At 45.6% G+C, this 14,434-nt stretch overlaps 1 protein-coding gene across 2 annotated transcripts in view; it reads left to right on the forward strand.

Moving 5' to 3' along the window:
- The window catches only part of atrnl1b (attractin-like 1b), a 126,720-nt gene extending 112,732 nt beyond the window's left edge, over positions 1-13,988 (forward strand). The window contains exons 28-30 of one of the 2 annotated variants that reach the window (XR_014570604.1): positions 9,516-9,630; positions 10,762-11,718; positions 11,761-13,988. Coding sequence is in view for 1 of the 2 variants with exons in the window: in XM_083788005.1 (XP_083644131.1) it covers positions 9,516-9,630; positions 10,762-10,886 (240 nt within the window). In the remaining variant the exon portion in view is untranslated. Of the gene's footprint in view, positions 1-9,515; positions 9,631-10,761 lie in introns of both variants that reach the window. The other variant, XM_083788005.1, reaches the window with a different exon arrangement.
- Positions 13,989-14,434: the final 446 nt, after the last annotated feature.

Below are 14,434 nucleotides of genomic sequence, written 5' to 3' on the forward strand. Positions count from 1 at the left end.
CCAATCGGGAGAGGGAACTCACACAGGATACCGATTTCAAACGAGTGAAAATGTCAAACCTTTCATATTATGCCCCGTGTTGTTCCTCCCACATAATCGTATTCCTTCAAGATGGGGTGTGTTTGGACCGGTCACACCAAGACCAAGTTGTACAGTTTCTGACCTGAGATCAGATTCATACGAGGTTTCCACTGGACACACACTGGTCTGATGAACCCATTCTGACCTGAGATCAGATTCTAAAAAATGTCAGTCGCTCTTCGATTTAAAAAAAAATAGCAGACCTACAAGCTCGTAGCGCGCCACTCGGTGGCGCGCTATGAGCTTGTAGATCTGCTATTTTTCAATAGCTAAAGCATAACGTGATGCTAACACCAAAATGGGTTCCCGTTCAGAATGGGTTAATGTACCAACTGTCGTGGCTGTTGAGCATTTATTATAATTTCACACCGACAGTTTTGGATTAGGATCTCTGGATTCTGGTCTCTGGATTCAACCGTAGGCATACATCACATACTGTACAAGGCAGACCTTTTCTGGTATCAGGTGGGGGGGCCCACTTGGTATCAGGTGGGGGGCCCACTTGGTATCAGGTGGGGGGCCCACTTGGTATCAGGTGGGGGGCCCACTTGGTATCAGGTGGGGGGCCCACTTGGTATCAGGTGGGGGGCCCACTTGGTATCAGGTGGGGGGCCCACTTGGTATCAGGTGGGGGGCCCACTTGGTATCAGGTGGGGGGCCCACTTGGTATCAGGTGGGGGGCCCACTTGGTATCAGGTGGGGGGCCCACTTGGTATCAGGTGGGGGGCCCACTTGGTATCAGGTGGGGGGCCCACTTGGTATCAGGTGGGGGGCCCACTTGGTATCAGGTGGGGGGCCCACTTGGTATCAGGTGGGGGGCCCACTTGGTATCAGGTGGGGGGCCCACTTGGTATCAGGTGGGGGGCCCACTTGGTATCAGGTGGGGGGCCCACTTGGTATCAGGTGGGGGGCCCACTTGGTATCAGGTGGGGGGCCCACTTGGTATCAGGTGGGGGGCCCACTTGGTATCAGGTGGGGGGCCCACTTGGTATCAGGTGGGGGGCCCACTTGGTATCAGGTGGGGGGCCCACTTGGTATCAGGTGGGGGGGCCCACTTGGTATCAGGTGGGGGGCCCACTTGGTATCAGGTGGGGGGGCCCACTTGGTATCAGGTGGGGGGCCCACTTGGTATCAGGTGGGGGGGCCCACTTGGTATCAGGTGGGGGGCCCACTTGGTATCAGGTGGGAGGGCCCACTTGGTATCAGGTGGGAGGGCCCACTTGGTATCAGGTGGGGGGCCCACTTGGTATCAGGTGGGGGGCCCACTTGGTATCAGGTGGGGGGGCCCACTTGGTATCAGGTGGGGGGGCCCACTTGGTATCAGGTGGGGGGCCCACTTGGTATCAGGTGGGGGGCCAACTTGGTATCAGGTGGGGGGGCCCACTTGGTATCAGGTGGGGGGGCCCACTTGGTATCAGGTGGGGGGGCCCACTTGGTATCAGGTGGGGGGGCCCACTTGGTATCAGGTGGGGGGGCCCACTTGGTATCAGGTGGGGGGGCCCACTTGGTATCAGGTTGCAATACCCTTGTGGGCCACCAGTGGGCCCCCGGCCCACAGGTCGAGAACCCCCATTAGCACCCTGTTGGCAACCAGCTGAAGGTCAACTATATGAAGAAACTAATTACCTTTCATAAAGGTTAATTGACGGACATCTGGCATCGTTTAAGCTGTTTAACATATGCTAATGACCGTTCAACGCGACACTAAAGCCAACCCTATGTCCATATCGCATGTTTGCAGAGGGGCAAACGCATACGACTCCCAAAACCATTCCTGTTAATTATTTTAATTTAAAAAAAAACTATTTGAAGTAGTGGTCTGCTATTTCCACTACTATTGTGCAACACTCTTGTATGACGATAAAGTAGAGCATTAATTTTGCGAAAGAATATACGAGTAGGCTCGTCTTGAGGTGTTGTGATTTAAATATTATATGTCCTCGGCTCGCCCCCCAAACAAGCAAGGAAGCAGCCAAGCAGCCTATTTAAACTGGTAAACTCCTTAGACATTTGTGTTCGTTCATTCAAAGCCACTTTGCTTCAGAGGTGAAAGTGGAGAGCCTGGCTTCTAATTAAAGCCGTTTGTGTGCTACAGTACGTCGTGTTAAGCTACTGCTGCAGAATAAACCCGAGAGCCAAATGTTAATGCTAATGCACACGTGCACCGAAACACAAGGAGGCTGACAATAAATTATAGACACATCGGTTATTGTTATTACGGTAAACAATGAACAACGGCCCGGAAACCAAAATGAACCCTTTCATCCCCGCCAAGTTTATTTCATGTCTTTATTGAATCTGGCAATTTGCCTCTGCAAGTAATATGAACAGTCAGACATTTTTATTTTCCCTTTCTTTTCCCCCCATACCAAAGCGTGTCGTTAGTGTGGTGAAGTGGAGGGGATGCCGGGTGGGGAGGGTGATATTTGTCGCGGTATTACATACTCCTACAGACACTCTACATCCTCCCGGTTGGGGGCTCCTCACACCTAGCAAAGCAATGTGTGTGCGGAGGGGGAATAAGTGGCATAACGACTACAGGGGTCCTTGAGGGGGTCCCAGGGGGTCCCCGGCAAAATGTGTTATTATACCGTATATCTATTCAGAAAAATGCAAATAAAGTCCACAGAGACGCGTCCCGCACACCGTCTGCACTTGCAATATGAACACTTTTATTAGCCCATTCTGACCTGAGATCAGATTCATACGAGGTTTCCACTGGACACACACTGGTCTGATTAACCCATTCTGACCTGAGATCAGATTCTAAAAAATGTCAGTCGTTCTTCGATTTTTCAAAAAATAGCAGACCTACAAGCTCGTATCGCGCCACTCGGTGGCGCGATATGAGCTTGTAGATCTGCTATTTTTCAATAGCTAAAGCATGACATGATGCCAACACCAAAATGGGTGCCCGGTCAGAATGGGATAATGATAAATGTCTTTTTTCTAAATCTGATAACATTGAGGCAGATGGCAGGCGATCTATCTAAAAGAAAGTCACACTGGTGTGAAGTGAGGGGCGCGCAGGTTTTTTGGCTGCATGTTGATGTTCTCATGTCCGTGAAAAATGAAATCAATGCATTACAATATGTATTTATATATCAACGAGATGACTTCCTAACATAATTTACCCTACACAAACATTATAGTCCATAGACTTGGCTGGCACAAAGTCCATCATATTTTATCGACTTGGCTGCCACATGACAATCTTCAGAAGCCATGCATTGGAGGGACTGGTGCCCCTCAACAAAGGAACCATTTTGGGACATACAAGGTTTCCACGCGACAATATGAAGGTCCACAGGTGTGAGATGAGGAGAGCCATTTAGGAGCAGACACCTCAGGACTGGACCTGAATGACACAGATGTCCCCATTCAATGTGCTGGCCCGTTCAACATATGGACCCACTAACGGACAGCTAGTGTGATGGATGACACCTGTCAAGAGCAATGCATGCGTGTGCGTGCGTGCGCGTGTGTGTGTGTTTGTATTTCAGTACTATACTTGTGGGGGCCAAATATCCTCACCATTTGAGAAATGGACATCATGACAACGGCAATTGTCTTGGTCCTCTCACAACAGACATTATTGTACAGTAGGCTTTATGTAGGAATTTAAACTATGAATTTATATTTCACATTTATCCAAAGCATACTGTGCATCACAGTCGACACATTCACATCACACAGACGGTGGAGGAAACAAAACATTAAAATGTCCAGACCCAGTGTTTGGGAACCAGTTAGTTACTACTTAACCCATTCTGAACGGGCACCCATTTTGGTGTTGGCATCATGTTATGCTTTAGCTATTGAAAAATAGCAGATCTACAAGCTCATATCGCGCCACCGAGTGGTAGAGTTCTCATCGGGCCCGAAAATTAAGGCCCGGCCCTAACTGCGCCCTAACTGATCAGGCCCTAGGCCCGGCCCGGCCCGACTAATTAGCATAGATTTTAGGCCCGACCCGGCCCTAAAATGTCGGGTCGGGCCGGGCCTGGTCGGGTTTGTGCAGAATTTGAGAACTCTACACAGAGTAAAAGTGAAACGCCAGTCAGCACCATCTTCATAATAGATAAATACACAAACAGACAGAACAGAACTATTATTTTTATTATTCTAAACAAATTCAATATATATATATATTTTTTCATGGAGCCCCAGGCCCGGCCCGGCCCTACTGATTAGCATACATTTTAGGCCCGGCCCGGTCCTAAAATGTCGGGTCGGGTCGGGCCTGGTCGGGTTCGGGCAGAGTTTGAGAACTCTACCGAGTGGCGCGATACGAGCTTGTAGGTCTGCTATTTTTTTTTATTATCGAAGAACGACTGACATTTTTAGAATCTGATCTCAGGTCAGAATGGGTTAATCAGACCAGTGTGTGTCCAGTGGAAACCTCGTGTGAATCTGATCTCAGGTCAGAATGGGTTTAAAGGGACATGAAACCCAAGGCTGATTGTATAGTTTGTGTTTCACTACAGCAGGGTAAAACATGGCCGGCTGCATAACACTGACCTTCAAGTGCAGAGTGATGTAAGCGACACAGCTGCATCTAATCAAATTTCCAGTAGTAATGGGTGTGTTAGATGTTAGGTGTGTCAATTTGCTGGGCTCTGGACATGCCTATGAAAATCGAACACACTCATTAGTGCAGCTGTGTTGTTTATAGTCTGTCATGTTTTTAATCTGCTGTAGTTTTTTTAACCTGGACTGGAAAACAAACCACAAAATCAGCCTATACTTACGCTTATTTGAACGGAAAGATATCATTTACCAGCACCTTTCATTTTGACATGAAATTCATTCTCGCTCACTGACATTCAACATGGGCTACTAATGTAGCTCGTGTGCGGTGTCCACAGATTTCCCTTTGACAGCAGTAAAGATGTTTACAGTCAGAAGAAGCACGGCATGATGTCCATTTCAAAGCCGGCGATGCGTGCACGGCGCCTAGCTTGCGCTCGGAATCAAATTTGCATCGGAGGGTTGCATTAGTTCACTTTCGCGAGCGTGGCCAGGGCCTCTCTCTCTCCGTCGCTATTCATTAGCGCCCGTCGCTTCGGCGCTCTTCAAATGGCCCCGCGATGTAATTGTCCTTCCGCGTGTTCCGTGCGCTACATTTAATTATGTCCCCCCACCCCCACCCCTCCCAGAACATCAGTACCTGAGCGTGTGCAGCGCTGTTAGAGGTTATGTTTGCCGATGGGGTTTATGGACGGAGCCCAGGCATGTTGTCATGCCCGGTCTCTTTGGCGTGACGACGGCATGTTTCTCATAATTATCCCATTCTGACCTGAGATCAGATTCATACGAGGTTTCCGCCGGACACACACTGGTCCTGATGAACCCATTCTGACCTGAGATCAGATTCTAAAAATGTCAGTCGTTCTTTCGATTTTTCAAAAATAGCAGACCTACAAGCTCGTAGCGCGCCACTCGGTGGCGCGCTATGAGCTTGTAGATCTGCTATTTTTCAATAGCTAAAGCATAACATGATGCCGACACCAAAACGGGTTCCCGTACAGAATGGGTTATATGATATGGCCCCCGAACCATTTCAAATGGAATATGACTCTGAATATGAACGTATGTGTGGATGTGTTGTGTCTTTAAACCCTGTAATATGTACATAACTGGCCGGGGTCCCCCCCGGGCTCCATTGTTTTCCCACTTTTACACTAGAGATGTCCCGATACTGTATCGGAAAAGTATCGAATCTGCTCTTATTTGGTCATATCGGCTCATATCGGTATCGGCGAATATGCCAGTCTAACCACCGATCCGACACAGGGGTAAGGGGTTGACACTATAGCAGGTGAATAAAATGTTGGGGCGTGTGGAGTTTGCTTTGGAGTTGCCCAAAGTGCACATTTGAGTGAGATGTATACACGAGATATATAGCTAGATGGCTATAAACGCTATTCCCCGGTCGGTGGACTTCAAAATAAGATATATTTTTCTTTTTGTATTATTATAAATATTCTCTGGTATTGGTATTCGGTATCGGTATCGGCTACTTAACCCATTCTGACCTGAGATCAGATTCTAAAAATGTCTATTACATCCTGACAGTTTCGTTATTAACCCATTCTGACCTGAGATCAGATTCTAAAAGTGTCTTCGATTTTTCAAAAATAGCAGACCTACAAGCTCGTATCGCGCCACTCGGTGGCGCGATATGAGCTTGTAGATCTGCTATTTTTAAATAGCTAAAGCATAACATGATGCCGACACCAAAATGGGTGCCCGGTCAGAATGGGTTAAGAAGTTGTGGTATCGGGATCGGATTGGAAACGCCAATACACCAAATATCTTTGCCGGCGCGTTGCGACATGTTGTGAGCTTGTAGATGAGCTATTTTCAAACGTTTCGCCTCTTGCCGGCAGTGAGTGAGCTAAATGACTTTGGACTGGCTCGGTTGTGATTGGACTTCCCTGCCAATCGGAGTTTGGGGGGAATCACTGACGTAAAAACAAAGTCAGATCTAAGGAACAGACTATAGTGATAATATAATATTATCCCCAGTGATTTTTTTCAAAAAAATAACAGATCCCACGTGAGCTTGTATATCTGCCATTTATTTTATAGCCTAAGTATAAAACAATAGTTAAAAGTGGTTAAAATGTAAAATGACGCCGGTGCTTTCCCGGTGTTAATGGGATAACAAATCACCGCTCAAATGGGAGTTAACCCATTCTGACCGGGCACCCATTTTGGTGTTGGCATCATGTTATGCTTTAGCTATTTAAAAATAGCAGATCTACAAGCTCATATCGCGCCACCGAGTGGCGCGATACGAGCTTGTAGGTCTGCTATTTTTTGAAAAGTCGAAGAACGACTGACATTTTTAGAATCTGATCTCAGGTCAGAATGGGTTCATCAGACCAGTGTGTGTCCGGCGGAAACCTCGTATGAATCTGATCTCAGGTCAGAATGGGTTAAATGGGAAGAACAAATTAGAGGGGGAGGGGGGGGGGGGGGATGAGTGTCATTGTGTACTCTGTGCAGGGTCAGGGTGGTTTGTGATGAGCAGAGCCAATGATGCGTGGCGTGCATCGCTTAATTTATGCATTTCCTGGACAAATTACAGCCGCGATGTGCGTCCTCAGAAATGAACCGTTTAATGACTCTGATTACCGATCAGAACTGTGTCCTGGTCCGTAACGTTCTCCTCCTCAGGGGGTCTTCAACATGTTTTCAGCCTCAAGGACCCCTTTAATTGATGGAGACAAAGCAGGGACCCCCCTCACTGCTTTGTATAAAGTTGTGTTGCAGAGTAAAAGTTTTGATAGATTTCATTTAGAGCGTCATTTATTGACTATCATCAGTGTTGTATGAATTATTATTGAGCGGTGCACGACACCACTCCAATGACTGGCTTTGTGTCCCTTATGTGTCTATGTACGGTATGTCTGTTTGGGGGTATGAACAGCAATACCGCGGGATGACCTAAAGTGGCACTGTTGAGCAGCCTACAGGCCCATTCACACTGACGCCTATGATCAAAAGAGCGTTGCATCCCTTCAGCCCAGCACGAATAGTGTTTGTTTACAAGTGAGACAGATGGCCAGCTAAGCTTGTTTGTTTCTTTGTGGCTTATTTCTAACCTAAGATGTTTTCAGATGCATATTTTAGCGCGCTGATTAAGTTGAAAATGAGTAACACACTGTCTGGATGTCATCTCGAATGAGATTAACCCATTCTGACCTGAGATCAGATTCATACGAGGTTTCCACTGGACACACACTGGTCTGATGAACCCATTCTGACCTGAGATCAGATTCTAAAAAATGTCAGTCGCTCTTCGATTTTTCAAAAATAGCAGACCTACAAGCTCGTATCGCGCCACTCGGTGGCGCGCTACGAGCTTGTAGATCTGCTATTTTTCAATAGCTAAAGCATAACATGATGCTAACACCAAAATGGGTTCCCGTTCAGAATGGGTTAAAAACGGAGTAGTTCTGTAATCAAAATCGGCTGTATTTGGAGGAACGTGCAGACGTTTTTGTTCAAAGGAAGTCTTTACAATTGGGAAAAGTGTGAAAAACGTACGTTTCATTTCAATGTTCCCTGCAGTTTTTTTATGCCAAACACAACATTGCATTAATTCAAGTAGCTACGGCTTCTCGGAAAGTACAAAGTCAAAGTTGTCATTTCGCTACCGTGCATCTGACTAAATGTGTGAGTCTAACTTGGGGAAAGTTGAAGGATAATACATGTCAAACTAGATGCCTCATACTGTGTGCGCACACACACACACACACACCGCGCGCGTGCGCGCGCATAGTCGCATACACAGTGGCTCACAGTCAGATATTTGACATTAACATTTCTCTGGTGATTCAAATAGTGTGACAGACGGACAGATTGGTCAAATCAGTTCAGTGGTCACAATTCATCTCCGCGCCGGCCGACGTGTCTGATGTTTATGTCAACTTATGCATCTTATGAAAAGATTTGGTCTACGGCACAGAAAGACGGCGCCGGTCGCTGGGTGTTGAGGGAAAACATCGTTGCTGTCGAACATAAAACTCTAATCTCCATATTCTAACTTTCGTTCATTAACGCCATATTTGATCATACAATACGTCACACAAAATCATCACAAGTAAGCAGATATACAAGCTCGAAATGTGACGTGACGCCTTTTGAGCTTTTGTTGTTTTTTTTTTATCTGAATCCTGAAAAGTAACCGTTTTGGACATACGAGGTTTCCAACCGACAGAGACGACATTATGTTTCAGATCAATAGCTCCTGATGATCCTTGATTTATTTGGTAAAAAGAAAATGCAATTATTATTCAGCTGTGAAGTGCCATCGGTTATGTTCTCTCCCCAGTGTCGGTGATCTCCATCGCACTTTAGTTATACTAACAGGACAAGTTAACCCATTCTGACCGGGCACCCATTTTGGTGTTGGCATCATGTTATGCTTTAGCTATTGAAAAATAGCAGATCTACAAGCTCATATCGCGCCACCGAGTGGCGCGATACGAGCTTGTAGGTCTGCTATTTTTGAAAAATCGAAGAACGACGGACATTTTTAGAATCCGATCTCAGGTCAGAATGGGTTCATCAGACCAGTGTGTGTCCGGCGGAAACCTCGTATGAATCTGATCTCAGGTCAGAATGGGTTAAGAAACCCTTTAGATGTACAGTACTAACATGGCACACTCCAGCCTTCATGTGGATGCAGCACAGGGAGCACAGATGAAGGCTTTGGCAGAAAGTTGGCATCTACCACTGGAGTGCGATTGCTTCTCTTTTCATACCAGCCATTCCTTGCCAACCTACTGACATTAGTCTCTTGAGCAGCTGGGTCTTCAGTATGTCCGTACATATATAATCAACAAATGGACATAATAAGCAATGCTAGACACGGCTAAAGATGTGATATTTTCTGTGGACGTGTGCTTGTGTGTTTCCAGGGCCCGCCCAAACCCATTGCAATGGAACCCTGTTCTAGTGGGAAAGCCGCAGTGCTGACTGTCATCTTGAGCCTGCCGTCTGGACTCAACGGCTTGCCACCCCCTGGACAGTCTGGTAAGAAACGCAGTGGAATGGACAAGTTGTTACCACGCAAATGTCCTTGTCCGTGGCACATTTTAGACTTTTTGTTTTACGCACCATTTTGTTCCCATTTTGATCATACGACCCACTTACTGAATGTCAGTCTCCAGGTTTTCTTCTGACACTATGAATATGTACGAAACTATGGCACATTGAGTCTACTAGTACTAGTGGTTCTCAAATGTTGTATTTGCAAGGACCCCCATAACTCCGAGAGTGTACAGATGGAATGGTTCCATTTGCACACTCTCAGAGTTACAGATCTGTTCATGTTCATTCAGGGCTATCTCATGTGCTTCTGTTAATATTATTCTCCGCTCATTATGTATGCAAAGATATGAACCCTGAATACAATGCTTTTCCCAAGGAGCTTTCTTGGGGGGAAAGCTTTCCCAAGTTTTCCCAAGGAGCTTTCCCAAGTTTTCCCAAGTTTTCCCAAGGAGCTTTCTTGGGGGAAAGGGGGTTGTGTGTATTACTTCTAGTTGTCAGTCATTCCATTCATTTGATGGATCAAAGCAGTCAATAATAGCGTGGGAACATGACCTGGGGAAAATGACTTTACTGTACATCATGTGCCTCCTAGCTACAGAAACAGGAGATAGACTCCTGACCCATGGGGCCACATGCTACATACTGTAACGTGTTGCTCTCTAGATCTGGGGCTATAAGTGCGATGTGAAGAGATTATACCTTTCAGAGTGCACTCCAACATATCAACATGGCCATCTAAAAGCCTTCTGACTTACTGTACAGTATATCAAGCTCATCGCCGCCGCCGTCTAAAAGCCTCCTGACTCGCTGCGGTATATCAAGTGGCTTGTTTCTCGCCAAGATTCTCCAAGCAGAAGATCACACCCCCGAGCAAGTGTATGGATGGCATATTATCACTTGGCCTCTAAAGGGGGAGAGGCACTTTAGAGGCTAACACACACATAATTTTTCAGAATTACTTTCTCAGAGGTAAACTGAGGTAAACCGTTAAATTAAAATTACATCCTTAAGTTTGATAAACTACAGCCTACTCATATCCCGCTTGTGCGTGCGTGTGTGTGTGTGTGTGTGTGTGTGTGTGTGTGTGTGTGTGTCCTCTTCCCACCCTCGCAGGAATCTCCATTGCCTGCGCGCTGATAGACACGTCACAGCATAAGCCCATGGACTATAAGGACAAGTCCCAGGGACTGAAGAACCGCAAGGCTCACCCCCCGTCGCACCAAGGCACCTGTGTCTGAGCGGACACGCGCACACACACACAAACCTCTCCACCGCATGGCCTGCCCCCGAGGTGTGTGGCGGTGTGCGGGGGGGGGGGGGGGGAGGGACTGAACTGTAGCCGCTTAGCACCGCAGGGTTTCCCCAGGCGGAAGACAAAGGAGGGGCAACCAGGAGGCAAACACAGAGCCTTAATTTTTCTTTTCGCTCTGGTCGCGGTTTGGTGTCGCGCGCAAAGCGAGAACGAGGCCCCGAGAATAGACGTACCTGTAAGCTCACGACGCGTCCGGTGTCGTGAGCTTACAGGCCTGGCTGTTATCGGCCCCGTTCTCGTCCGCGCGGCGGAAGTACGGACGTGGAGGGGGGGGGGGGGGGGGTGCGTAAACACACGCTTTCACCGCTGACCGAAACCTTGAGCGTTCCTGCCTCGCCATCTTTCCACCGTCTCCCTCCTCCCTCTGTAATTGGCTCACGCCGCCGACGCTCGACCCACCAACACCCAACACCACCATACCGTACATCTTTCTTTTCCAACTTGACCTCTGTGGATTTTTTTTATTCACTTCTTTTTCTTGTGGTCTGGAAGCTGCTGCTGCTCCTCCCATCCACCGTCCCCAACCTGTGGGGGGGGGGGGGGGGGAGCCTCTCCTCCCTGACCCCTGACCTGTGAACTTTGGGGAAAACGTCGACGTCGGTTAACCATTGGCGGCCTCCGCTGGATTAACCCCTCGACACAACCACTGACCCCCCCAAAAAACGGGAGTCTGCACGCGAGAGAAACCGACCAATGAATAAGCTCCTTCATGCCACTCAGAGCTGTGTGTGTGTGTGTGTGTGTGTGTGTGTGTGTGTGTGTGTGTGTATCTGTGTGCGTGCGTGTGTGGGGTCTGTGAGTGTGTGTGTGTGTGTGTGTGTGTGTGTGTGCGTGTGTGTGTATGTGCACGTTCTTTCTTTACTATACTTGTGAGTATCCGAATGTTCCCACAAGTATCATAGAATTTAAGAAATCGACCTCACAAAGAAATAGTTGATTACACATTTAGAGGCACATTTACATTTCTTGCGGTCAGAAATAATATGCAGAAATAAATATATCCTTGGTTGCGTGCAAATGAAAAATAGCTGATCTACAAGCGCTTGCTGAGCCTGTCGATCAACTATTTTCGGCTTCAGGTTTAGGGACAATAATGGCACAGAATTATTTTAATGGCATTCATAATATCACCACCCCGAAAATGTTGATGTCCTCACAAGTATAGCAATACAAACGTGTGTGTGTGTGTGTGTGTGTGTGTGTGTGTGTGTGTGTGTGTGTGTGTGTGTGTGTGTGTGTGTGTGTGTGTGTGTGTGTGTGTGTGTGTGTGTGTGTGTGTGTTTTTTCATTCATCTACTTTTACGTTGCCGACTATTGCTGTTCTAAAGCCTTAGATGTCACTCAACTCTGCTGTCGCTGCATGGACTGAATTTTCTCTCCTGCCTTTTTTTTCCTCGAGGGAACGGTGGACAGATCACAGTTACAGTTGGAGGCATTTTCAAGGTCTTTCTGCCCCCACACCCCCACCAACTCCACCACCTGCTAAAAGAAAAAGAAAAACTTCCCCCACAATCTCCTGTACATACAGTAACAGTACCATGAATATACCTTCCACCCAGCCAAGCTGAAGCAAAAAGTCTGTATTTTCCCGGGGCGGAATGCGTCGGCCCGAGGCAAAACATGACTACAACCCCGTAGCTGAATGTTTGTGGGCAAAAGACGGCAAAACACGGAGGGGGGGGAGAACGCGACCGGCTCAGACCGTCGTCTCTGGTTTAACCTAAAAGCCTGGAAGCTTTGGAACTCTACGGAGGGAAGAAAAAGAGACGCTTTAAAAACGGTGCAACTTGAGGTTCCTGCTGTTAATGAATTGGCAGTGGACCCTGATGTACAATAGTAAGTTATGTATAACCCAGAGGATCACAGCAACTCTAGAAATGCAATGGTTGTTGTTTTTATATATATATATATATATATATTATATATATAAATAATGGTACGGTACAGATTTGTGATTTTTCTTTGTTCTCGTATTATCCACGCTGCTGCCAACCACTCGGATGGAGGACGTGAGAGGTGATGTTTTGACTTGCTGTGGCGTTCGTTCAGAAGAAGTGTTCCCCAAAACGTTTTTTTTTCGTACGAGACAGAAAAGATTGGTGTGTCTCCCTCCGCGACCCAAACTTAGAAATGTTATGAAGACTTATTTCAAAATGAGTGAAAATAGCCAATCTAGAAGTTCATATATTGGGTATTATATGACTTTTTTTTTTTTTTTTTTTTTTTTTTTTTTTAACTTTTTTTCAGAATTTCAAAAGACAGATTTTTTTTTTTTTTTCTGATTTTTTTTTTTTTTTTTTTTAATATATTTTGGAAAGAAATAACAATAATTATAAAGGGAATCAAATAAAAACAAAATTATATGTACTCATAAAAATGTGTCTTTGTCTGGAACATGGGTCCCGATGACTGCCGAGCCATAGTTTGGGAACCAGTGGACATCTAGATCTGCACCACAAAGATACCCTCACTTATTTAGTTGTTTTTTATTGAAACCAGTGGTTCTCAATATTAGTTAATATAGCGTTTAATCACCTTAACCCTATTTCATACTCCGGCTATTGACAAATAGTCGATCTACAAGCTTGTTAGATCTGCTATGTTTGAAAGATAATCTTGAAAAATGTTGGAATAACGTAGAATTCACTTCTGGCCGGCCCCAAGTATTTTCAGATGGGGGGTCTGCGGCTAAATACATATCAATGTGGAGGTCCTTGAGTTGAAGAAGTTTGAGAACCATTGATTTTCACCAATGCTAACTTAATGCTAGAGAGAGAGAGAGAGACAGAGAGAGTGTGCAGTGGACCCTACAGAGCAAAACAATGTGAATCTCTTTTGTTGCTATGAATTTCTGCTGGGTTATCATTTTAATTTCAATGTCTTTTAATTTCGATCATGTTTTGTTTCACAGAATATGGCAAGAAAAGATTCATCATGTCAGTTGCTGCAGGCCTTGTCACCTGTTTAACTACCATAATATGATATTATATAAAAGTGGAAAAAATATCTTTTACACTACAGTAAGAGAGCATTTCTGTATTCTGTTTTTGTTTGTTTTGATATTTGATGGATTCCTGTGTAGTACCACGTTTCAATTGACTATCCTTGACTGATAAAAAGAAAAGAAAATTGATGTCCAGTATTCTTTGTTTATTTTTTATCGTTTCTGAGTTCTGCATCTATATGGACTATACGGGCATTGCTTACTCTGTTAAAAAGTGTTCAATGATGATGCATTTCATTCATACGGATAGTATTCAAGCTATTGTTTATTATTATTATAATTATTATTATTATAATTTTATTATTGTAGGTTGTTTTTATATATAAAGTAAAGCCTGTAACAGTGTTATTACACGGGAATCAGTCTCTCACTGTAACATGTGTAAAGAGTAGGAAAAGAATCATATCATTAATATTCAATGTATTTTAAAAACTTGGAAAACATGCCAGAAAAAGAATAAAAATCTTAAA

This window comes from Protomyctophum parallelum (assembly GCF_964188405.1).
Source record: "Protomyctophum parallelum genome assembly, chromosome: 17".
In the NCBI taxonomy this organism is placed as follows: domain Eukaryota; kingdom Metazoa; phylum Chordata; class Actinopteri; order Myctophiformes; family Myctophidae; genus Protomyctophum; species Protomyctophum parallelum.